Source organism: Nerophis lumbriciformis, linkage group LG15, assembly GCF_033978685.3.
Source record: "Nerophis lumbriciformis linkage group LG15, RoL_Nlum_v2.1, whole genome shotgun sequence".
Classification (NCBI taxonomy): Eukaryota; Metazoa; Chordata; class Actinopteri; order Syngnathiformes; family Syngnathidae; genus Nerophis; species Nerophis lumbriciformis.
Genome location: NC_084562.2, coordinates 42,034,228 through 42,058,383, shown reverse-complemented (window position 1 = coordinate 42,058,383; position 24,156 = coordinate 42,034,228). Strand labels below are relative to the sequence as shown.

Here is a 24,156-nt window from a genome sequence, read left to right as displayed (position 1 = left end):
GGCGCAAAGTTCAAAAGCCAGCGTCTGTGATGGTATGGGGGTGTATTAGTGCCCAAGACATGGGTAATTTACACATCTGTGAAGGCGCCATTAATGCTGAAAGGTACATACATGTTTTGGAGCAACATATGTTGCCATCCAAGCAATGTTACCATGGACGCCCCTGCTTATTTCAGCAAGACAATGCCAAGCCACGTGTTGTACCAACGTGGCTTCATAGTAAAAGAGTGCGGGTACTAGACTGGCCTGCCTGTAGTCCAGACCTGTCTCCCATTGAAAATGTGTGGCACATTATGAAGCCTAAAATACCACAACAGAGACCCCCGGACTGTTGAACAACTTAAGCTGTACATCAAGCAAGAATGGGAAAGAATTCCACCTGAGAAGCTTCAAAAATGTGTCTCCTCAGTTCCCAAATGTTTACTGAGTGTTGTTAAAAGGAAAGACCATGTAACACAGTGGTGAACATGCCCTTTCCCAACTACTTTGGCACGTGTTGCAGCCATGAAATTCTAAGTTAATTATTATTTGCAAAAAAAAATAAAGTTTATGAGTTTGAACATCAAATATCTTGTCTTTGTAGTGCATTCAACTGAATATGGGTTGAAAAGGATTTGCAAATCATTGTATTCCGTTTATACTTACATCTAACACAATTTCCTAACTCATATGGAAACGGGGTTTGTAAATAGAGGAAGCACGTGGGCTGTACTTTTAGAACGTAGTTTGGATCTGTAACTAGAGTACAGCCCAAAACACGTCTCTCCTCAATTGAGCAAAATTTAACTCTGTCCTTTCATGATTCCTTGCTTCTCGTCTGTTTAATAGATGTCATCAGTGTTTGAACCTGACACTTTGACATTATATTGTGACTGAGGGTGAGAGCTGGGCTTTGAGCCCAGAATGACTGTTTACCAGGCTACCAATAACACTACGGACTTGTACATTCTTATCGCTACTAGCGCAGGCAAAAGCTAGGAATATGTTTGTGTTAAAAATGTCATATAAAGCGCCATGTCACTTAATAATTTTTATTTTACAAAACCCAAAACCAGTGAAGTTGGCATGTTGTGTAATTCGTAAATAAAAACAGAATACAATGATTTGCAAATCCCTTTCAACTTATATTCAATTGTGTCATGTCTGTGTAATCATGTGTTGTTTTAGTCATGTTTTGTTTTGTTTTGTTTAGTTATTGGACTCTTTAGTTTCTGGCTTTTCAATCTCTTGTCTTGTTTCCATGATTACCCATTAGTTTCACCTGTTCCACGTTTGGACTCACTGTGCACTCTTGTTTGTCACCATAGCAACCATTAGTTTTCACCTGTCACGTCACGCACCTGTTTCACGTTTTGAGTCACGCACCTGTTTTCGTTAATCATGTCTGTAGTATTTAAGTTCATTGTTTTCAGTTTGTCTTTCTGGTGACATCCCGCATTCATACCCCTGTCACACTCTGTCTACCTCTGCGCACTTCATGCCATGTCCAAGTAAGTTTTTTCAATTAATGCCACAGTTAGTGTTTTTGTTTAATTGTTCAAAGTTTTTTGCCCACGTGCAAGTCTTTTTGTTTCGTTAGTCAAGTTTGTACTTCCGCCTTGAGCGCGCCTTTTGTTCCTTTGAGTGTTATAAATAAATATGTATTTACCTTCACGCCATGACCAGTCCAGCTATACTTGCATATCGGGAAAACAAACACACCATAGTCCACGTCTTGACACAATTGAATAGACTGCAAAGACAAGATTTAATGTTCGTACTGAGAAACTTAAGGTTTTTTTTGCAAATAATCATTAACTTAGAATTTAATGGCAGCAACACATTGCAAACAAGTTGGCACAGGGGCATTTTTACCACTGTGTTACATGGCCTTTCCTTTTAACGACATTCCGTAAACGTTTGGGAACTGAGGAGACCAATTGTTGAAGCTTTGAAATGTGGACTCGTCAGACCACAGAACACTTTTTCACTTTGCATCGGTCCATCTTAGATGAGCTCGGGCCCAGCGAAGTCGGCAGCGTTTCTGGGTGTTGTTGATAAATGGCTTTCGCTTTGCATAGTAGAGGTTTAACTTGCACTTACAAATGTAGCGATGAACTGTAGTTACTGAGAATGGTTTTCTCAAATGTTCCGGAGCCCATGTGGTGATATCCTTTACATACTGATGTCAATTTTTGATGCAGTACCACCTGAGGGATCAAAGGTCACGGGCATTCAATGTTACGTGCAGTGATTTCTCAAGATTCTCTCAACCTGTTGATGATATTACGGACCGTAGATGGTAAAATCCCTAAATTGCTTGCAATAGCTTGTTGAGAAATGTTGTTCTTAAGCTGTTCGACAATTTTCTCACGCTTTTGATCACAAAGTGGTGACCCTCGCCCCATCCTTGTTTGTGAATGACTGAGCATTTCATGGAAGCTGCTTTTATACCCAATCATGGCACCCACCTGTTCCCAATTAGCCTGTTCACCTGTGGGATGTTCCAAATAAGTGTTTGATGAGCATTCCTCAACTTTCTCAGTCTTTTGTGCTGCTCATGCCGGCTTTTTTGTAACATGTTGCAGGCAACAAATTCCAAATGAGCTAATATGTGCAAAAAATAACAAAGGTTACCAGTTCCAACGTTAAATATCTTGTCTTTGCAGTCTATTCAATTGAATATAAAATGAAAATGATTTGCAAATCATTGTATTCTGTTTTTATTTACGAATTACACAATGTGCCAACTTCACTGGTTTTGGGTTTTGTAATACTTTATCCTACCATTCCTTGTGTTTCCTCAAACTCAACTGGGCTCATACAGAGCTCCTCTCCCTCTGACTGACAGCTTTACTTAATGGGCAAAAAAGTATGTCCACCTCAAGATGTAACGCTTTGACATTGTTTAACACAAATATACAACATTGTAACAACACTTCTAAGTCAGAAAAGATGAACATCTTCATAGATCTCCTTTAATGGCGTAAGACCAGTCATTAAAGAGTATTTTTAAAATATTTTTAAAATACTTAATTTTGGTCTACATAACATCTAATGATGGTTCTTTGGTCAAAATGTTGCATGGAGTTTTCTGTAAAGACCTATTTCTATGCCAATTTTTGACTTCCTTCAAAAACGGTTGGTTTTGAGGGGCGGAGTTGTTAGATGCAGCCTTGTCTGGTAGTTGTTTTTTGTTTTGCTTTGTTAAGACCATATGTAATATGGACACCAGCCATATATCATGATCAAGCCGACTGTACAGTAAGCTACGGTACGTCGTAACAATGGATTATATTGTTAGCTGGTCCATTACCAAACACAGTAGACACTGATCCAATTACAAGTGTTTTTTTAGGATTTTTATTTTTATTTTGCCGGGGGACGGTGACGCTGTCTTGCATTGAAAGGCTAAGCTAGCTACACAACGTTAAATATACAGCTAACATTGTTAACATATCGTTCACACATTTCTAACCTACTCTTATTACTTACCGTTTCATAGTTTCCCCCATTTCCACAAATAGTAGGCTACAAGCCCGCCATTAAAAGTAGTTTCTCTGAAAATCTAAGGTTTGTGGGTGAAGCAGGACTCTTCTTTGTACACACTCGAATTGACTTCTTCACAGATGATGGCAAATTGCCACAATTTATACAAGTTAAAAGTAAGGCATTTTTTTCACTTAAGATGAGAGCGACTTCTGCTGGTTAAAGCAACCAAGAATAGAGCATTTTCCTTCATTGGGTTTCATTGTGGACATGTTGTGGTACACCCGATCCTACATAAATTAAAAATGGCTGACTCGCGCAACAATGTTTGGGTAAATTTCTCCCATATACGGATGATAAGTACCGTTTGTAGGAAGTATGAAGGAGGGCAAGTATGAAGGAGGGCAATATTGCTTTATAAATATCTTGTCAATGTTTTGATTTAAATTTTTGGGGGATTTATGCAGATCCCAAATACACACAAGCAGGTACCAATAGGGAAGAAAAGTTTGTAAGTACATTTTGCATAATAGCTAAGCTAGCTAGCTTTCTTGATCAAATCAGTCTATTTGCGTTCAATTCAATGCCCTAAGACCACTAAAGTACCGTCATTTTCAGACTATAAGTCGCAGTTTTTTTCATAGTTTGGCCGGGGGTGCGACTTATACTCAGGAGCGACTTATGTGTGAAATTATTAACACATTACCGTAAAATATCAAATAATATTATTTAGCTCATTCACGTAAGAGACTAGACGTATAAGATTTCATGGGATTTAGCGATTAGGAGTGACAGATTGTTTGGTAAACGTATAGCATGTTCTATATGTTATAGTTATTTGAATGACTCTTACCATAATATGGTACGTTAACATACCAGGCACGTTCTCAGTTGGTTATTTATGCGTCATATAACGTACACTTATTCAGCCTGTTGTTCACTATTCTTTATTTATTTAAAATTGCCTTTCAAATATCTATTCTTGGTGTTGGGTTTTATCAAATAAATTTCCCCAAAAAATGCGACTTATACTCCAGTGCCACTTATATATGTTTTTTTCCTTCTTTATTATGCATTTTCGGCCGGTGCGACTTATACTCCGGAGCGACTTATACTCCGAAAAATACGGTAACTATTAATTTGAACTGAAATAAGGCATTTTGTTTTTACGTGATAACCATCCCTATTTGGCAGTCTCAGATTAACCTACCTTAACATGCAAACTCGCCATGGTCCAGAACCCGTTATCTGCAAACCATACACACATACTGTAAAAAAACAACAACATTGATTTCAATGTGTGGTGCAAGTTATAAATTTATTCATTATGATCTATGAAGGTTTGTGTCAGAAAAATTGTATGTAAATTATCAAAAAACTTTCCGTTCTCTAAGTTCCCAGTGAACAGACGCAAGCTGTCTTTGTTGCACCAAGCCAAAGGCTTGGAAAATTTCGCTGTGTACGATGGGAGGAGACGGGAGGGGTTATCTATTGTCATCCAAGACCTGCCCAAGCTCGATCCAGGACCAGTCCAAGCCCGAGGCATCTTTTTCTTTTGTGTTAATGTGACCAAAAACAAGGGCTGTTTACATACCCCCATTCCTTTAGAAACAGCTGTTGTTATGTAAACAGGGAATATCCAAATAAAGGAGGAGACGTGAACCTTTTTCTGTTAGAGCGTAATGGCACTGTTCAAGGGTACAGATGTATACGTTTCTCCTCGCTGAACCACGTTGAATTCTGTCTCTGTTTGATTCTTGTCCTGTTTAATAGCTGTCATCAGTGTTTGAACCTGACAGTTTGTTGTCAACATATTAGCAGGTTCAACTCCTGAGGAGTTGAACACTCTTCAATGGGCCTGCAGAGCCTATCGACGTAACAACACACAGACATTGGACCATGGACTGCACATATGCACACATACCTCCACCCCATGCCCTTGCCACCACATAACTCCTTAGGTGTGACGGATGGCTGGAGCAGCGCCAAAAGGGCTGCAGCTTCATCATCGGAAGCCCCCCCTTGTGGTTTCTGTGTCGTAACATGTGTATATGTGCTTATCGTGGCTATCAAGTTTTTTTTCCTGGCCCCAGACTGAGCCCTCCCCACAAAGAAGCCTACGTGTAGTATTTTTTTTTTTTACGGGGGCACCTTAAATAGCAACACATCAGCGTTCATGTTCCGTCACCCTGTACAATGCGCAATAACAATAACTTCCTTCATCCTTCCTTCCTCAGGCCCTTCAAACTTTGCACAATATTGTTTCAACTCAAAGGATGAACACAAATTATTTTGAGTCATATCAAGGCTGACAAAATACACACATGAATAGGACACAAAGACCTATTTGATTGAGTTGTTTTTTTTAAAAAGGATGTATTTTCTTTTTGACACCAACAAACCTCTCAGTTTACAGAGCAACAGAAGGCATATAATTACACTTTAACTTCAGAGGCACAAAAACAGGAAAGTTGAACTACTTTAAGTTGCACGTTTGTCTTTTTCTTTTTCTTTTTTTTCTCGGTGCAAAATACAGTTATCGTCTTTAAACGGCACTGACTGTTCAGACAATGCAATCAGGAGGTACACAAGGGGAAAGGGGACAGAGGAGGTACATGTGGTTCAGAACGGGAACGAGTCCAGGCAGTTGATGAACAACATTGATCAAATGCAACAAAAAACTGATAGAGAGAAGGGACAAGTTAATAAAAACACGAAGAGGAGCGCCCGTTGTTCACGGAGCCCCGCTTATCATTCTCATCTGGTGAGCAGCCCCATCACAAACTCTTAAGATGTTTGCATTGGACTAAATATTGTATGATATATTATAGATTATTATAGCATCATTTCATACATTATTATCACAAAAACACTAAGTTGGAACAAATGCATAAAAAACTGTTACATGATGAAAATGTTGGGTTGGACCAAAACTGTTACTATGGATTTATTGCTTTGTACAGTACAGAGAGAAGTTTGGTCCAGACTGCAACCTTGTGGCCGATGGTCTGCGTGTGCTCTCTTAGAAAATGGAACTTTCCGCTCAAAGCCGTGTTTGCTCTTCACCTTTGGTTAATTGTGCAAAGAAATGGAAACATCAGTAACAGTTTCTGAGACAAAAGACACGCCGACTCGAAAGAAAGAGGCTGCACCACAAAGTTCCATGCATTGGTACGCATTCGCACACGTTTATATCGTGAAGTGCTGATGAATGAATGGTCTTCATACGACAGATGTGGCCCCCTCTAGTGATTCTAAGGTGGGGTGCATCGTCTCAATCGTTGTAATCAAGAATACTCTGATTGTTGCAGACATTAGGCCAATAATTACACCTAATAACTCTATTATCACTATTTGCCCAGATGGAACATCTTCAAGTATTTTACTGAATAATTATCTAGTTTGTATAAAAACATCAATTTGCTTCATGTTTTATTGACATAGCAACAACATACAGTGGTACCTTCATTTTTGTATGATTTGATTTTCAACAACACTTTTTTGCTGATATTTTGCTCTGGTTTTCATAACCCCCTGAGGACCATTCAGCGTCCTCTGCAGTGGACGTTTTTGTTTTGTACAGCAGGGTTTTATTTTTTTTCCTGAAATGTTTAACTGACAAAATGAATCTACCAAAAACAAATGTCCACTGCAACAAACGTTGTTTCTTAGGAGGAATCATCATACTGCCACAGAAACAAAATGCCCACGTGTTGGTGACAGAAACTGTTTTTTTTTTAATTGAGTACAAGGGCTAAATAATCCACCATAGGGCCAAAGAAAGTTGCGAGTGCCAGCACTTTGATAAAAATGTGAGAAACACTATTAAATGTAAGAACTTGTAGCATCCACATGGCTTAACCCCTCCCTTACTACAGTGGAACCTCGATTTATGAACCCCTCATTGTACAAACAAGCTATTTTTGGACAGCTCAACTCGTTGTTGCTGTTTTGACTTTCTCGGGATGTTTATTCGGTTGCAGCTGGATTGTTCAGTTTGTCTTAGGAGACGTTTCGCCTCTCATCCATAGGCTTCATTAGTCCATGGTCTGAAGGTGAAACGTCTTCTGAGAGAAACTGAAAAGTCGAGTTGCGATCGATTAAATGCCCTGAGAATACAATGACCTGAACATCCATTGAGTTGTTTTGACTTTGTTATTAAATCGAAGGCTGATCCATCACTCCCTTGTTATGTTTGTTTGCTATACAGTACTGTATAACACTTTATATTATGTTAAAAGGGTACAAACTTTGACAAAGATATGGACTTTTGTCAAAGCTGGAACCTATTATTCATGTTTACATTCTTTCATATGGAGCATTTGCTTCAATATACATTTTTTTCTAATTACGAACCCTGTTTAAGAGCCAATTACATTTCTAAATTGAGGTTCCCAAATACTGTTTATGCCAGGAGTGTCAAACGTACGGTCCGAGGGCCGGATCAGGCCAGTGAACAGGTTTTAACCGGCCTGTGTGATGAGTTTGCTAGGTATACAAATTAACCTGAATTTTTTTGAATGAAAGAAACAGCTGTTCTAAATGTGTCCACTGGATGTCGCAATTGCAAGTCTTTGTATCTTTGTAGATGATGCTACATATGTACAAAATAAACTATATGGTGTTAGTGCACCAGTCGAGGAAAATGATCAAACTACATAAATATCATCCTGTATTTTGATTTTCATATGATTTTTTTATTTGGAAAATATAAATAACGACAAATAAAGTATATATACTATTAACCGCAATAGGTAATTATATTAAAAAAAAAAAAAGATTTGTACAATTTCAGAATGTGCTCGTTCTATTTTTAAGCAACGAAAACAATCTGAAGTTGTATTTATTTTTAAGTTATCGTGCTGTGATTTTACCACTCCTGCCCACTTGGGAGTAGATTTTTCTCCATGTGGCCCCCGATCTAAAATGAGTTTGACATCTCTGGTTTACGCCATCTTGGCCTACAAGAGTCTATAATTAAAGGTAAAAGTGATATTAAATATTTATTTATCATTTATACATATTTCGCATTGATTTCTGCTTGTAAAAGCGATAATTATTCGCTGTAGGATTAGTTTTATGTCAGTATTGTTGGGGAGTAATTAGATTGACATTATTTCTTATCACAAAAACTATTTCTGTTTTTGTGGAATACATTTTTTGTTATACCTTTTGGAACTGATTACTAATGAAAAACCAAGGTACCACTGTATATATTATCCATTCGCTACATCCTCTGGTAATATAGTAACATATTTATATTAACAAATGTGCTTTAAGTTATGTGCATTCTCTATTTCCATATAATTGTGCTGCGCTAATATATTGATACTGTTATACGATTTGGCTAATTTTGTCTCTGCATTGCACACACACCCTTCAATGTTTTTTTGTTTTTTTTGTTTTGTTTTTTTTAATCACACCAATTCTTTTGGACAATAAAATGCTGTAAACACATAATTATCTCATTCGTTTCATAATTCCAGATGTGCTCATTATTTAAAGTCAACCATTTTTGCGGTAACAAAAACAACTCTTGCACTACAGCGCTGAGATCTGACATGGAGCGCACACAGCAAACATCAGAAAGAGACACCTTAATTCAAAATGACCAGTGAGGAACCAAAAAAAGTGTGCTTTTAGGAGCGATACGGTACAATCGGTCAACGGTTTACGATGCTGTGCAGTGGTACGTTTATAAACGCTGATGTCTGAGTGGCAGCTTTATGTACTCTAACCAGTAGCAGGTCATGTGACTAATGATGGGGACCCTACACAGGCTTCACTCGTTCTTTGGGAAGCCTTTGCTGATGAGGATTTTCACATTAAAAGACAGTTTCACTCAAAATAATTATATCTATTATCCATATGCGTAGTAATACATTTACTGCCAATTTGATGTGCCTCACATCTTTTTAATCAAATAGGCTATTTTAGTTTTTTTTATACATTATACTTCTTGTGCAATTACAACAATAGATTGAGATTTTTCTTTTTTTTAAATATTTCTATTTCGATGATATTATATTGGACTATATCGACGCACGCTCAAGAAGTGTACACATGTATCGGTGTGTGTGTTTGGTCTACGAGTATCCCTCCTCCTGCCTGTATCCGTAGCCTCCTCCCTGGGACTCCTCCTGCACGTACTCCTCCGTCTTCTCCCAGCTGGCGGCCCAGCCTCCGTTGACCTGCGTGGTGGCGCCGTACGACTTGGCGGGCCCTCCCTGAGCGACGTAACTCTGTGTGATGTCGCCCGTCTCCTCTGCCAGCTCGTCCTCGTCGATGAAGCCACACTTCTCTTCGCTGGTCAGCTCGGGGTCGGCCCATGGCTGTTTCTCCCCCGATGCGAAGATGCCGTAGAATATCACACCCCCGTAGTGCACCATGGAGGCGATTAGGAACACGTACTGCCACTCTTCTCGCGTCTGAAGGGGCCGAAGAAGTAGAGAATACCGATAAGATGAGTTCCTCAAACATGCAGATAGCAGTAGAAACAGCCTTTATTGCATAAAGAAGGCATATCTTGAGAGATAAGTAGACGTCAACATAGTCCAACTCAAAATCTCAGGGGTGTCCTGAAATTCAAACATAACATGGTGAATTCCGCATTCAAGGCTCAAACGTTATCTATAGCGGGGGTGAAACTGTGGGACAATGTGAGCGTAGAAATTAAACTGTCTTCTAGCCTAAGAGTGTTCAACCTTGCGGTAAAAAAATGTGTTGTTGGGAAACTATCAAAAATGTAATATCAGAAATTATCGGTATCGTTTTTTTTATTATCGGCATTGTTTTTTTGTTTTTGTTTTTTTTAATAAATCAACATAAAAAACACAAGATACACGTACAATTACTGCACCAACCCTAAAAACCTTCCTACCCCATTTACACTCATTCACACAAAAGGGTTGTTTCTTTCTGTTATTAATATTCTGGTTCCTACATTATACATCAAAATATATCAATACAGTCTGCAAGGGATACAGTCCGTAAGCACACATGATTGTGCGTGCTCCTGGTCCACTAATAGTACTAACCTTCGACAGTTAATTTTAATAATTTTCATTAATTACTAGTTTCTATGTAACTGTTTTTCTATTGTTTTACTTTATTTTTTATTCAAGAAAATGTTTTTAATTTATTTATCTTATTTTATAAAAAAAATTTAAAAGTACCTTATCTTCACCATACCTGGTTGTCCAAATTAGGCATAATAATGTGTTAATTCCACGACTGTATATATCGGTTGATATCGGTATCGGTTGATATCGGTATCGGTAATTAAAGAGTTGGACAATATCGGAATATCGGATATCGGCAAAAAGCCATTATCGGACATCCCTAATCAAAAACATGACTAGTTGTTTGGACTACCTCAACTGTGGGACACAGGTGCAAAAGAACTCACTGTGGAATAAGGGACATAACACATCAGACAAGGCTTCAGAAGACGAAATATAATACCAGATACCCAGGCAAGATGGAGCTAATCTCATGGTCGCTCAATACTATTGACAAAGGGTTTTCCAGCATATGTTATTCTTGTTTTGAAATTGTCATGTATCCATCAAATCTGCTGTTGAAACTTGGACTATATAACCAACATATAAGTTGATTGTAAATTAAAGGCGGAACATGGATAAGCAGTCTTTTTTCCCGTATCCCTTTTCGGTGGGTGCCGTTGCATGTCTGTCAAATTACAAAGAGTGATGAAGTGTTGCTATATAAGTCTGCCGGAATAAATACATTCATTAATTCAAAATAACTACTAAAACAAGGCATAACATCCTCTATAACCAAAACACAGCATTGTCGTGGCCCCCATTTTGAAAACAGCTCTATAATTTCAGACTGTCTGTGAGGCCTTGAATTTGTACAAGTTTAGCCTTTTTGTCAATGCGACCCCTGCAGTAAGCTAACCATGAATATGTCCCATTAAAAGATAATAATGTCCAAAATATACAATAAATAATGTTGCTTCCCGACAAAGGCACTCGGACTCTGTTGCTCGTTCTAAGCTTCATTCTAGTACATCTAAGAAGGACAACTGCAGACTGGAGAAACTGATCAGGCGGGCCGGTTCTACAATCGGAATAAAACTGGACTCACTGGTGACGGTGGCAGAGAAGAGGACTGTGGAAAAACTAGTGAGCATCCTGGATGATGCCAGTCCCCCTCTGCATACCGTAATCAGTAGCCAGAGGAGCCTGTTCGGTGCTAGACTGCTTCATCCCAAGTGCAGGACTAATAGACTAAAAAACTCCTTTGTCCCACACACCATTAGACTGTACAACTCCTTTCTGGGGGGAGGGGAGGTACTAGGATGACAGGGAATGCAAAACAATAACAGTGCAATACTTTTTCATAACATGGTCACTACTGCCTAGTTTCTCTTGTTTTATTCTTATTTTACTGTTATATTTGTATTCTCATTGTTGCTTTTTATTTTTATTCTTACTGTAATATTGTTCTATTTTGTTTCCATTTATACCCCCATTATTTACTTTTTACTTTTTAAATTCGATCTCAATTCTGTATACTGCTGCTGGAATTGTAATTTTCCTGAGAGAACTCTCCTGAAGGAATCAATAAAGTACTATCTATCTATCCATCTATCTATCTATCTATCTATCTATCTATCTATCTATCTAATCCCAAAACACCAATAGCTCCAATGCTCATACCAGCATTTCAAAATATGGGAGAATTTCCCAGGCAAATGGGTGAAAATAAAGGAATTTTAATTTTCCTCAAAAATCGCCAATAAATCAACAAAAAATAAATAAATGAATAAATAGATATAACTCCTGTTACTTGAATCACAATATTGGCAATAACCACTTTGCTGTCCACTGTGACAAGAGCTATGCAGTAAGCGTGTCTGATATCATAGAATAAAATGATATAAACTATATGATACAAAGTTAAAGTTAAAGTCCCAATGATTGTCACACACAAGTTTGTCCTCTGCATTTGACCCATCCCCATGTTCACCCCTTGGGAGGTGAGGGGAGCAGTGAGCAGCAGCGTGTGCCGCGCTCGGGAATCATTTGGTGATTTAACCCCCAATTCCAACCCTTGATGCTGAGTGCCAAGCAGGGAGGCAATGGACCTCCCAGTCTCAGGGCAGAGACTCTAACCACAAGGCCACTGAGCTGAGCATATAAGGCTTCCTAGTGAGAAAACTGTTGTATTGCATGAATGAAACTAAAGACACAATTCCGGGCACTTTCACAGCACCTATGTTTGAAACATTTTTCAAGATGAATTTCTTCTTGGATCTCACAGAAAGTATGAGGATGTGTTTTCAACTGCCTGTTTTTCTTTAGGTAAATATGATAAGTGTCCTAATTGTCAAGATATTTACACAAATGTTGGATTTTTGCCAGAAATGTATTATCCGTCGTTTTCATGTGCTTCCATCTGTCATGATTCCCTATGTCAGTTTGTATTTTGTTAGTTGTATCCCTGTCTTCTGTATCATTGCTCTTCCTTTTGTTCTACTTCCTTTAATTTGAACTTTAACAGCCACATTAAGTGAATACCATCAGCAGCTTTTTATCACCTGGAAAGTGTTGCCAAAATCAGAGGAATAATGTCTGAATCAGACTTAGAAAGACTAGTCCATGCCTTTGTCTCCAGCAGGTTAGACTACAGTAATGTCTTTCTGACAGGGATCTCTAAACAAGCTGTAAAGCAGATGCAGTACATCCAAAATGCTGCTGCTCGAGTCCCGACTAGAACGTGGAAATACAACCATTATAGGCCTGTACTTAGGTCACTGCACTGACTTCCGGTTGCTCAGAAAATATACTTTAAATTTACTTTAAAACGGCTCAGATTGTGTACAAGAGGGATACACAAAAGGATGACACAAGAGCTCTGTGCTCTTGTGTCATCCTTTTGTGTTTCCCTCTTGTTTTCATGTGTTATTATATATATATATATTTTTTTTTTCCTTTTGGATCGGGGCCCTTGGGGACTGTGTGACAAGGGGTGGCACGTTCGTGACTTCTGCGGTGCCACACCAGAGTCTGTTTGGAGAGACTGGAGGAGATGCGGATGAAGAGACAGGGCTGCCGAGCTGGCGCTGAGGGCCGGAACGGACAGGCTTCACAGTGTCTTGGCTGAATGAGCAGGTATCGGACACCTCAGTCTCCTTGGACGGATCCTCGCTCATCCATGCAAACTGGACACTGGCCGAGTTAGTGGGCGGCCGAGAGTGGAGTCGGCTCTCTTCGTTGCTTTGTTGGGTCTGCTTCTGTCTCTGGCCATGCTCCCTCCACCCCAGCAGACGATGACGTGGAAGACCGCAGAGGCCACCACAGTGTATATGTTTCTTTCACTTTTTATTCATAGCTGTATGTAGAAGTGGCTGGTTGCATCAGCTCTGCTCTTTTAGTGTCTTTAAAGGGGAACATTATCACCAGACCTATGTAAGCGTCAATATATACCTTGATGTTGCAGAAAAAAGACCTTATATTTTTTTAACCGATTTCCGAACTCTAAATGGGTGAATTTTGGCAAATTAACGCCTTTCCAATATTCACTCTCGGAGCGATGACGTCACAACGTGACGTCGCATCGGGAAGCAATCCGCCATTTTCTCAAACCCCGAGTCAAATCAGCTCTGTTATTTTCCGTTTTTTCGACTGTTTTCCGTACCTTGGAGACATCATGCCTCGTCGGTGTGTTGTCGGAGGGTGTAACAACACGAACAGGGACAGATTCAAGTTGCACCAGTGGCCCAAAGATGCGAAAGTGGCAAGAAATTGGACGTTTGTTCCGCAAACTTTACCGACGAAAGCTATGCTACGACAGAGATGGCAAGAATGTGTGGATATCCTGCGACACTCAAAGCAGATGCATTTCCAACGATAAAGTCAAATAAATCTGCCGCCAGACCCCCATTGAATCTGCCGGAGTGTGTGAGCAATTCAGGGACAAAGGACCTCGGTAGCACGGCAAGCAATGGCGGCAGTTTGTTCCCGCAGACGAGCGAGCTAAACCCCCCTGGATGTCTTGGCTCACACCGTCCTGAAGATGATCAAGAGAAGAATATCGACCCTAGCTTCCCTGGCCTGCTGACATGAGGGTATGTCTACAGAATATATTAATTGATGAAAATTGGGCTGTCTGCACTCTCAAAGTGCATGTTGTTGCCAAATGTATTTCATATGCTGTAAACCTAGTTCATAGTTGTTAGTTTCCTTTAATGCCAAACAAACACATACCAATCGTTGGTTAGAAGGCGATCGCCAAATTCGTCCTCGCTTTCTCCCGTGTCGCTGGCTGTCGTGTCGTTTTCATCGGTTTCGCTTGCATACGGTTCAAACCGATATGGCTCAATAGCTTCAGTTTCTTCTTCAATTTCGTTTTCGCTACCTGCCTCCACACTACAACCATCCGTTTCAATACATTCGTAATCTGTTCAATCGCTTAAGCCGCTGAAATCAGAGTCTGAATCCGAGCTAATGTCGCTATAGCTTGCTGTTCTTGTTCTTGTTCTTGTTTGTGTTGGCTTCATTATGTGATGTCACAGGAAAATGGACGGGTGGTTAAAATCAGGCACTTTGAAGCTTTTTTTAGGGATATTGCGTGATGGGTAAAATTTTTAAAAAAACTTCGAAAAATATAATAAGCCACTGGGAACTGACTTTTAATAGTTTTAACAATTCTGAAATTGTGATAATGTTCCCCTTTAATGTGCGTTGTGTTCTTTGATGTTTGATGTTTCCCTCTCACACACATGTAAGAGGGATGTGTGCTATGGCTATGAGTTATTTTTTCCCTTGGACTCGGTCTGGACCCCCTCTCCAGGGGACCAGGCTTACATTGATTTTTAATTTTTTTTCTCAAACCCCCCCCATTGTACACCTGTATCTCACATTTTTTGTAAGGGGCACCGGAAGTTGGCAGACCCGTCAGCGATCCTGTTCTGTCTCCCTGTCATGTTTGATCCTGTTCTGTCTCCCTGTATTGTTGTCTGATTTTGAATGGGATTGTGCTGAAAATGTGTATTTCCCCTCGGGGATTGATAAAGTATTTCTTATTCTGATTATGATTATGATTTTAATGGCCTTGTGCATAAGTAAATCTCTGAAATGCTAGGGAACTGTCTCCTGCTGGTGCCTGGAGTCAGGAACAAACATGGTGACGCTGTGTTTCAGTTTTATGCTCCTAAAATCTGGAAAAGTCTTCCAGAAGATGTGAGACAGGCCTCAGCGTTGGCAATGTTCAAACCCAGGCTGAAAACACTTTTATTTGACTGGCATATGACAACTGAAAGTATTTTACCTACACTAGTTCATCTTAATTTGAATTATGATTGATTTTATAATGATTTTATTTCTTGATTTTAATTTGAGTTATTATTTATTTCAACATTTATTTTACATTCTTATGTTTGTCTTCTTGTAATTTTCTGTAAAGAAAAGAGTTGAAGCTGTAATAGCTGAAAAAGGTGGACCGACATCATATTGAACCCTATGGGTTAGGAATGGGATGGCACTTCAAGTTCATATGTGAGTCAAGGCAGGTGGCCAAATACTTTTGGCACTATAGTATACCTTGCTGCATGGGTTTAAAAATAGCTAAGCGATAGGAAAAGCTACTCGTTAAAAAAGTAGCGAAGCTACCGCCAAGCTATTGGGAAATGTAGTTAAGCTTAGCTACATGTAGCTTGTTACTGCCCATCAGAGCCCACATCTAAAACTGCTACTGACAATAGCATTGCCTTCCTTGATGCATTGCTAAACAAACCAGTCATGTAAATGAAACAAAAATCATGCCAACGTGACGATTCGGAGAAAAAGCATTTACCTTGTTTTTCGTCATAGCACCAACAATCAGAGGACACACCATGCCAGAGAGGGTACCCACTCCATTGGAAATGCCCATGAGGATACTGGCATAGCGCGGGGCGATATCCAGATGGTTGACATTAAAGCCTGGAAATATGAAACAAGATTGATTATTTATTTATTTGTCATTGTATATAAGGTAGATTTTTTTTGGACCACATTTTGATTTGGGTCATCATGTAATAAAAAAACAATCTGAGTGGTGGATAAAAAGTGACCATCTTGCAGCAGAAATAGGCAGTACCTCCACCCTCTCTCCCCCACACTCTGACTGACTGCTCGCTGCGTTCCGTCTGCCTGACAAATCTCTTGAGACTATAGGCTCTGAATTATTTAACACTACTCCAGGAGAAAGCTGGGGAACAACAGGCAGTAACATTTCGCACACAGTCACAAAAAACCTCTGCATGCTTTCCAGCTGAGAGGATATGCTGGTTTTTAGGATCATCTGGAAAATGCCCCTGATGGCTGATGGCGAGTTAAAAATATCTTAATGTGTGTCACCAAATCAGTGTTGTAGAAGTACTCTGAAATATAAATATTATCATACTGCTTTTAAAATAATCAAAACAAACCATATGGACGACCCTAATTTGTTTTTCTATGAATGACATATACCAGGGGTCGGCAACCCAAAATGTTGAAAGAGCCATATTGGACCAAAAATACAAAAACAAATCTGTCTGGAGCCTGAAAAAATTAAAAGCCATATTACATACAGATAGTGTGTCATGAGATATAAATATAATTAAGAGGATTTAAAGGAAACTAAATGAGCTCAAATATACCCACAAATGAGGCATAATGATGCAATATGTACATATAGCTAGCCTAAATAGCATGTTAGCATCGATTAGCTTGCAGTCATGCAGTGACCAAATATGCCCGATTAGCACTCCAGACAAGTCAATAACATCAGCAAAACTCACCTTTGCGCATTCATGCACAACGTTAAAGGTTTGGTGGACAAAATGAGACAGAAAAAGAAGTCACATAAAACACGTCCTAGAAAGTCGGAGAAAGTTATACATGTGTAACCGAGGGTTTATATATGTCGCCTATACGGTATAAAACTACAAAATAATGAACACGGAGTCTCCAGTTTACACGAGGACCCTTTATTTACCTTCTTTCCAAAACCTCCGCTCCACTCCAACAACGTGACATCACCTCCGCTCCTAGCGCCTTCAAAATAAGAGCTCAAGGCATATACTGTATTACAGCGTATAACAGGAACTTAACATCACCAAGAGGAAAGCCCATAAAAATAGGTTACATACCTCCCCTCCTACAAAAAGAAACGTCCTCGTTTCAACACCATAACAGAATAAGTGCAAAAATAACACAGGCAGTAAAAAAAACACAGGAGTTAACACACACACAAAAAATATATATATATATATGCATGTTCCCCTCACACCACTGCACAGTCACGCACGCATGCCACACCATTCCCACGTACACCAGACAATTCTGATACACCATAGCATCCAGACATACTATACACATATGAAACATGTGCCATCACAGTAAGAACATGTTAAGTGACCTTGACAACCTTTAACCGAAAGCCCAACTTTTGTTTAATTTTCCTTCTATTTCTAAACCGCTAACCAAAAGTGACAAAGTCCTCGAAACGAACTGGTAGTCTCACATTCCTCCCAGAACGAGAAACAGTCTGTAGTGGCTCTCTGGTGCCTGTAATCTGAACAGTCCCTGTGTCACCAGAGATCAGCGGCTCGTCAGCCCTAGCACCCCCTTCTGGCAACCCCTCGTCCAGCAATGAGGGAGCCTGACTAGGAGAAGCAGGCAGGCCATTTGAAAAACCAGCAGCCATCGGTAGTGTGTATGGTTTCAGTCTATCAAAATGGACGACCTGCCCCCGTCCATCAAACTGCAAAGGGTTGTCAATATGATAGGTGAGTCCAGGTTCCCCTTGAGAGTCCAACACAGACAGGACCCTGTAGGGCCCCTTCCAGTGGGGAGCAAGTTTCATCCTGTCCTCTGTCGGATTACGTAGCCAAACCAGATCCCCTACTGCATATGGCCGGTGACGCACAGCTCCATCATAGTACAGCTTTTGCTTCTCGTAAGCGTTGGCGCCACCTTGCCTGGCACCAGCGAAAGCAGTCTCCAGCCTCTCTGCTAACGAGGCCACAAAGTCTGCATGAGAAAGAGGCAAGTCTGAGCGCACCAGGTGAGACGGCACCAACACATCCACTAGAACACGAGCCTCCCGTCCGTGAAGTAGATAGTACGGACTGTAGTTGGTGCAGGCATGCACCGATGTGTTATAGGCGAAAGCCACCTGTTTCAGATAATCATCCCACTCACCACTGCAGGCGAGCAACGATTTGGCAAGCTGGTCGATCAGCGTGCGGTTAAAGCGTTCAACCATTCCGTCCGATTTGGGATTATAAGGTGTAGTGCGTGTCTTTTTAATTCCCAGGAGCTGACACAGTCTTTGAACAATCTCAGCTTCAAACTGCCGCCCCTGATCACTATGAATCACTTCAGGAACACCATGCACCATCACATAGTCATCGAACAAACACTGTGCTACCGACTGTGCTGTTTGGTTAGAGAGAGCATACAGATTCACAAACTTGGTAAAATAGTCTTCCACTACTAACACGTATCTATTTCCTTTAGAAGTCACTGGCAGTTCAAGAATGTCCGTTGCCACTCTCTGGAGTGGCCGAGTTGCATGGACGCTCCCCATCAGTGCCCGATGCTTAGGCACCGGGGCCTTGCGGGTTTGACATGGGATGCACTGTTCACACCACCGCTGAATATCTTTGAACATGAACGGCCAATAGCAAGTTTCCCTTGCACGTTCCCACACTCGTTCCACAGAAAAATGTGTCGATGTAGAGCCCCCATGTAGATGCTGCAGCACATCAGAGATAAGTGAGGAGGGCATGACAACCTGACACAGAGCATCTCCGGTGAGGGGAGAGTTCACCGTCCTGCAAAGTAGTCAATTAACAACAGCGAGGCGGGGATATTCAGTCCATAATTTTCGAAGCCACCGGGAGCTACCTCTCATCTGCCCCTTAGATGGCCGAGAGCCACTTCTCTCCATCCAGTCCAACACCCGATTAATATCTGGGTCGGCCCGTTGTAGCCCCCTCATTTCTGTTCCGTCATGTGAAAGTGCATGTTTGAACCACAAGTCCTGCGCGCCACTGTTTTTCTCCACCTGCTGCGCCCCTGTATGGAGGTCAGCGGTTGGGGGGTTTCCCATGTGTGTTTGTAGCGGTTGAGTGACTGGTTGGGGAACGCTGGGCTCTATATCTGAGCCTATGACATTCACTTGTGTGGTTGTCTCACCTGTGTTTACCACACTAGGCACAGGGTCTTGAGGACGCCCTGAGAGTGCATCAGCATTAGTATGCCGTTTGCCGTCCTTGTGCTGCATCCTCCAGTTATAAGGGTCCAGTTCCAGTATCCATCTTGCTCTGCGTCCCGTGGGATCCTTGTCAATGGACATGCCACGCAGGCCCAGCAGAGGCTTGTGATCAGTTATGATGGTAAAGGCAGCTGATCCTATGTAATGTCTGAATTGCCGTGTAGCCCACACTACGGCCCACAGCCCTCTGTCAAATGTAGACCAGCGCTTTTCTGGGGAACTGAGTGCTTGGCTAGCGTATGACACCACACGCTCCAATCCGTCCTTGTCCTGAGCCAACACCGCCCCCACTGCTTCCAAAGAGGCATCTGTGTACACTTTAAAAGGGATGTTAAAGTCAGGCATGGTGACAACTGGAGCAGATGAAAGCACCCCCTTCAGGTACTCAAAGGCTGTGTCACACTCACTTGTCCATTTAAAAGGTGTGTCTTTGCAGGTGAGGCGGTGCAGAGGGGCTGCACACTGGGCAAAGTCTTTAACAAAGCGTCTGTAGTAAGAACAAAGGCCCACAAAGGCTCTCACTTCGGTTGGGTTTTGTGGTGTGGGCCAGGTTCTGACTTTGTCCGTGTTCCGAGGGTCGGGCTGTAAGCCGTGGCGAGAAACAACATGTCCCAGGAACACTACATGATTTCGAGCCAGATGACATTTCTTATGATTCAGCCTGAGGCCAGCTGCATTGATCCTGGAGAAAACTTCACGCAAACTGGTGAGATGGGCCTCAAAGGTGGGGCTGTATATTAACACGTCGTCAAGGTACACCATACACACTTGCCAGGGGAGCCCTCTGAGCACCAGCTCCATCATGCGCTGAAATGTTGCAGGTGAGTTAGTAAGGCCCATCGGCATAGACCGCCACTGGTAGAGGCCCCGGCCCGTGGTGAAGGCAGTTTTCTCCCTGTCTCCCTCAGCGACCTCGACCTGCCAATATCCGTTAGTGAAGTCCAACCTGCTGAACCACAGGGAGCCCGCCAGCGCATCCAGGGTCTCATCCACCCTGGGGAGCGGATGAGAATCTTTCACGGTTGTACTGTTCAGACGACGATAGTCAATGCAGAATCTCCACTCACCATTCTTCTTCTTTACAAGGACCACAGGCGAGGCCCATGGGCTGCAGCTTTCCTCAATCACCCCGTCCGCCAACAGGGCAGTCACCTGCCTGTCTATTTCCTCTCTCTTTTCTGGTGAAGTCCGGTAGGCGCGTTGCCGCAAAGGAGGATGATCACACCGGTCTTGATGTGATGTTGGATAAGGGTGCATCTGCCAGTCCCCCCTTTTGACAGGTTGAATATCTCCTGATGCTCAGCCAGCAGTGCAGCCAGTTGTGCTTTCTGTTGCTGACTAGCAGAAGACTCCTCCAGTGACACCACAGGCACCTCACTGCATGAAATGGCAGAGACAGTCTCGGTTGGACCCTGAGGAAGTGTCACAATCTCGGCCTCATCCACTGAGAAAAACTCCCCGAGGTGCACGCCTTCTCTCAGTATAATGTCCTGATCTGTAGGGTTCAACACAGGGGCGGTGGTAACCCCGTCCTTTACAGATGTCACCGTGTGAGCTATGACACATTCACTTTTGCCTTTAAGGTTGGGTGATAAGTAACCCACAAAGTCAGGAAGCTGATCAACGGGCCCAGGTGGGGACACACTCACAGGCACCAGCATCTCGCTGAGGGGGGGCAGTGTCACGACAGTGGCGATGGAAACATTGCAACACTCCAGGATCAAGTCTTTGCCACTCAGGAGTGAAAGTACAGTGTCCCATAGATGTAGTTGGCCACGGGCATAATCCAGGAGGGCGTGATTTGCGACAAGAAAGTCCAAGCCCAGTAGCGCTGTTTGTGAGGACCCCCTAATAACATGGAAAACCTGCTGCCGGGAGGTCTTCTCCAGACGCAGAGTCACTGTTATAGTGCCCAGTGTGTCAAGCAACTGTCCATTCACCGCCCGTGCAGCAATAAAATCCGCCGTTAAGAGTCGCTTATGCAGGGCTGGAACAGACATGCGGAAGTTCTCACTGATAAACGACTCGGTTGCTCCTGAATCGATCAATATGTTAATTTCAGTCCCTTCAATGCTTCCCCTCACATATGAGGTTCGCTGTTCTGTCTTGTCCGGTGTCATTGCGTTGCTCATGGAGGGGATAAACATCCCTCCCTCCATAGGGCCCATAGGTTCTGTAGCTGATGTTTGGGCTGCAACATCAGCTACATCTCTTTTCCCTACTGGTTTGTAGCGTCTTCCCTCCTGGGGGAGAGAAAATGCACACCTCGCCGTCTCTGTGTTTCTTCATTAGAGGGGCTCCTAGCAGGTCTTGGACCCCGCCAACTTGGAGAGTTGGCTCGGTTGTTGTAGGGGCCCCAATAGTCCTGTTTCTCCCTCGGCCCTCCTTCTGCGCGCCGCTCGCGCCAGCCACGGTCAGGTGAACGCCCTCTCTGTTCATAGCCACGGTCAGGTGAACGCCCTCTCTGTTGACCCCATGGGCGAGACGGACAGCCTTGCTCCCCACAAGTACACTGACATTGACTTCCACGTACTGGATGAGGTGCTCGCCGTTCATCTTTCCAGTAGCTGGATCGCAGTCGGGTGTTTTCCTCTGCCATTTGTTTCATTTCCATCCTCATTTCCCTTATATCTGCAGTAAGTCCTATACAAACCACCGCCATCATCAGATATGGAGTGCACCATGGCCGCAGTACCGTTTTCAGTGGGAGGTGGGCGTACCTGTGTGCTGACATAGTCCATCCTTAGGGCCTCTCTGGCCATCTCACACCGGCCAGCGATGGTCAGGGCCTCCTCCAACTCAGTCGCTCCCTGCTCATGATATTTAGCTCTCAGAGCCGGGTCGAGTCCAGCCAGAAATCTGCGAAATTTCTCCTCTTTCTGAGCTATATCACCATAGCCTGGGAACGCCTCTTGGACTAGCTTGCTTATGTCTGCTGCATATACTTCCAGACTCTCTCCGGGAGCACGTAGGCGGGCAGAGATGTTTGCTCTGAAACAGTCTAGAAAACGTTTTTGTCCAAAAGCCTCCTGCAATTTCTCTTTCACCTGATCATAGTCCACCTGAACGGCAGCTGGCAAGCTATCCCATAGAAGAAAAGCAGCCTTTGTCAGCCGCGTGGGTAAAATCCTCACCAGTTCATAGTCCAAGCTACTGCCCGTGCCTCCAACCAGCGCCTTCACTGCTCCTTCATATTGTCTGGCCCAGCAGGGGAAACTTTGTTTTTCCTCACCGGAAAATGGCTGCGGCAGTTCAATCTTTACATTGCTGGCGAACGATCTTTCTCCACGTTGCTCTCTGTAGCTATAGTCCAGCGGGTCCTCGCCTTTATTCCACATAGCAGCAGTAAGATGAAAGAAGTCTTCGTGCTTTCTGACAAGACGACGCTCCGCCGTTGCTAGCTGCGGCTAACTGAGATGAAGCTAACCGACCCTCCTAACTTTACCGTAATTAGACGTCTTTCTTTTGCGGGACCAGGATCCCACCGCTGCCACCATTGTAACCGAGGGTTTATATATGTCGCCTATACGGTATAAAACTACAAAATAATGAACAGTTTACACGAGGACCCTTTATTTACCTTCTTTCCAAAACCTCCGCTCCACTCCAACAACGTGACATCACTTCCGCTCCTAGCGCTTTCAAAATAAGAGCTCAAGGCATATACTGTATTACAGCGTATAACAGGAACTTAACATCACCAAGAGGAAAGCCCATAAAAATAGCTTACACATGTAAACAAACTACGGTGAGTTCAAGGACCGCCAAAATTAGTAGGACAAAACGGCGCTCACCAAATACTCGAATCAGTGAAGCATGTTTATTATAAACAGTGTGCTTTATAACAATTAGGGAGGTTTGTGTTATGTTTGTCCTCCTATAGAAACTATATTAAAACAAAAAATATATTTTTCCCCCTTCATCTTTTTCCATTTTTCATACATTTTTTAAAAAGCTCCAGAGAGCCACTAGGGCGGCGCTAAATCATGCGGCTCTCGAGCCGCGGATTGCCGACCCCTGCATATACTAACAGGAATTAAATAATCGGACTGCAATAAATACAGTTGATTGATCAATCAGAAAATTATACCATCCACCACATCAAATTGCACATTTCCAAATCATTCAGCTGAAGAAACAAATTAGGAATTCAGTTACCCCCTGGAATTTAAGATTATAAATATTCCTGTATATTGTTTATTTTTTACCATGTACTGTCTACACTCTACACTAAATTACAGATCAGTAAGGCTTTCATAGTCAATTAAATGTGTTGCTCATTGTTTACTGTTCAGCTACTGGGAACCCTTTAGTTTTAAACAATGTCACTGTATGGGGGCAAGGCGTTGACAATTCTAAGGGCCCACAGCCCACACTGCCACGCAAACACAGGCAATGAATGGGGTAGAGGGG

At 42.2% G+C, this 24,156-nt stretch overlaps 1 protein-coding gene across 1 annotated transcript in view; it reads right to left on the bottom strand.

Annotated features, from left to right (window-relative positions):
- Window positions 1-8,171: 8,171 nt before the first annotated feature.
- The window catches only part of LOC133616131 (vesicular glutamate transporter 2.1), a 38,503-nt gene continuing 22,518 nt past the window's right edge, over window positions 8,172-24,156 (bottom strand). Inside the window, exons 11-12 of the mRNA XM_061975247.1 lie at window positions 16,291-16,418; window positions 8,172-9,896 (exon numbers count right to left, since the gene is read on the bottom strand). Of these exons, the coding sequence (XP_061831231.1) occupies window positions 9,555-9,896; window positions 16,291-16,418 (470 nt within the window). The 3' untranslated portion in view covers window positions 8,172-9,554. The remainder of the gene's footprint in view (window positions 9,897-16,290; window positions 16,419-24,156) is intronic.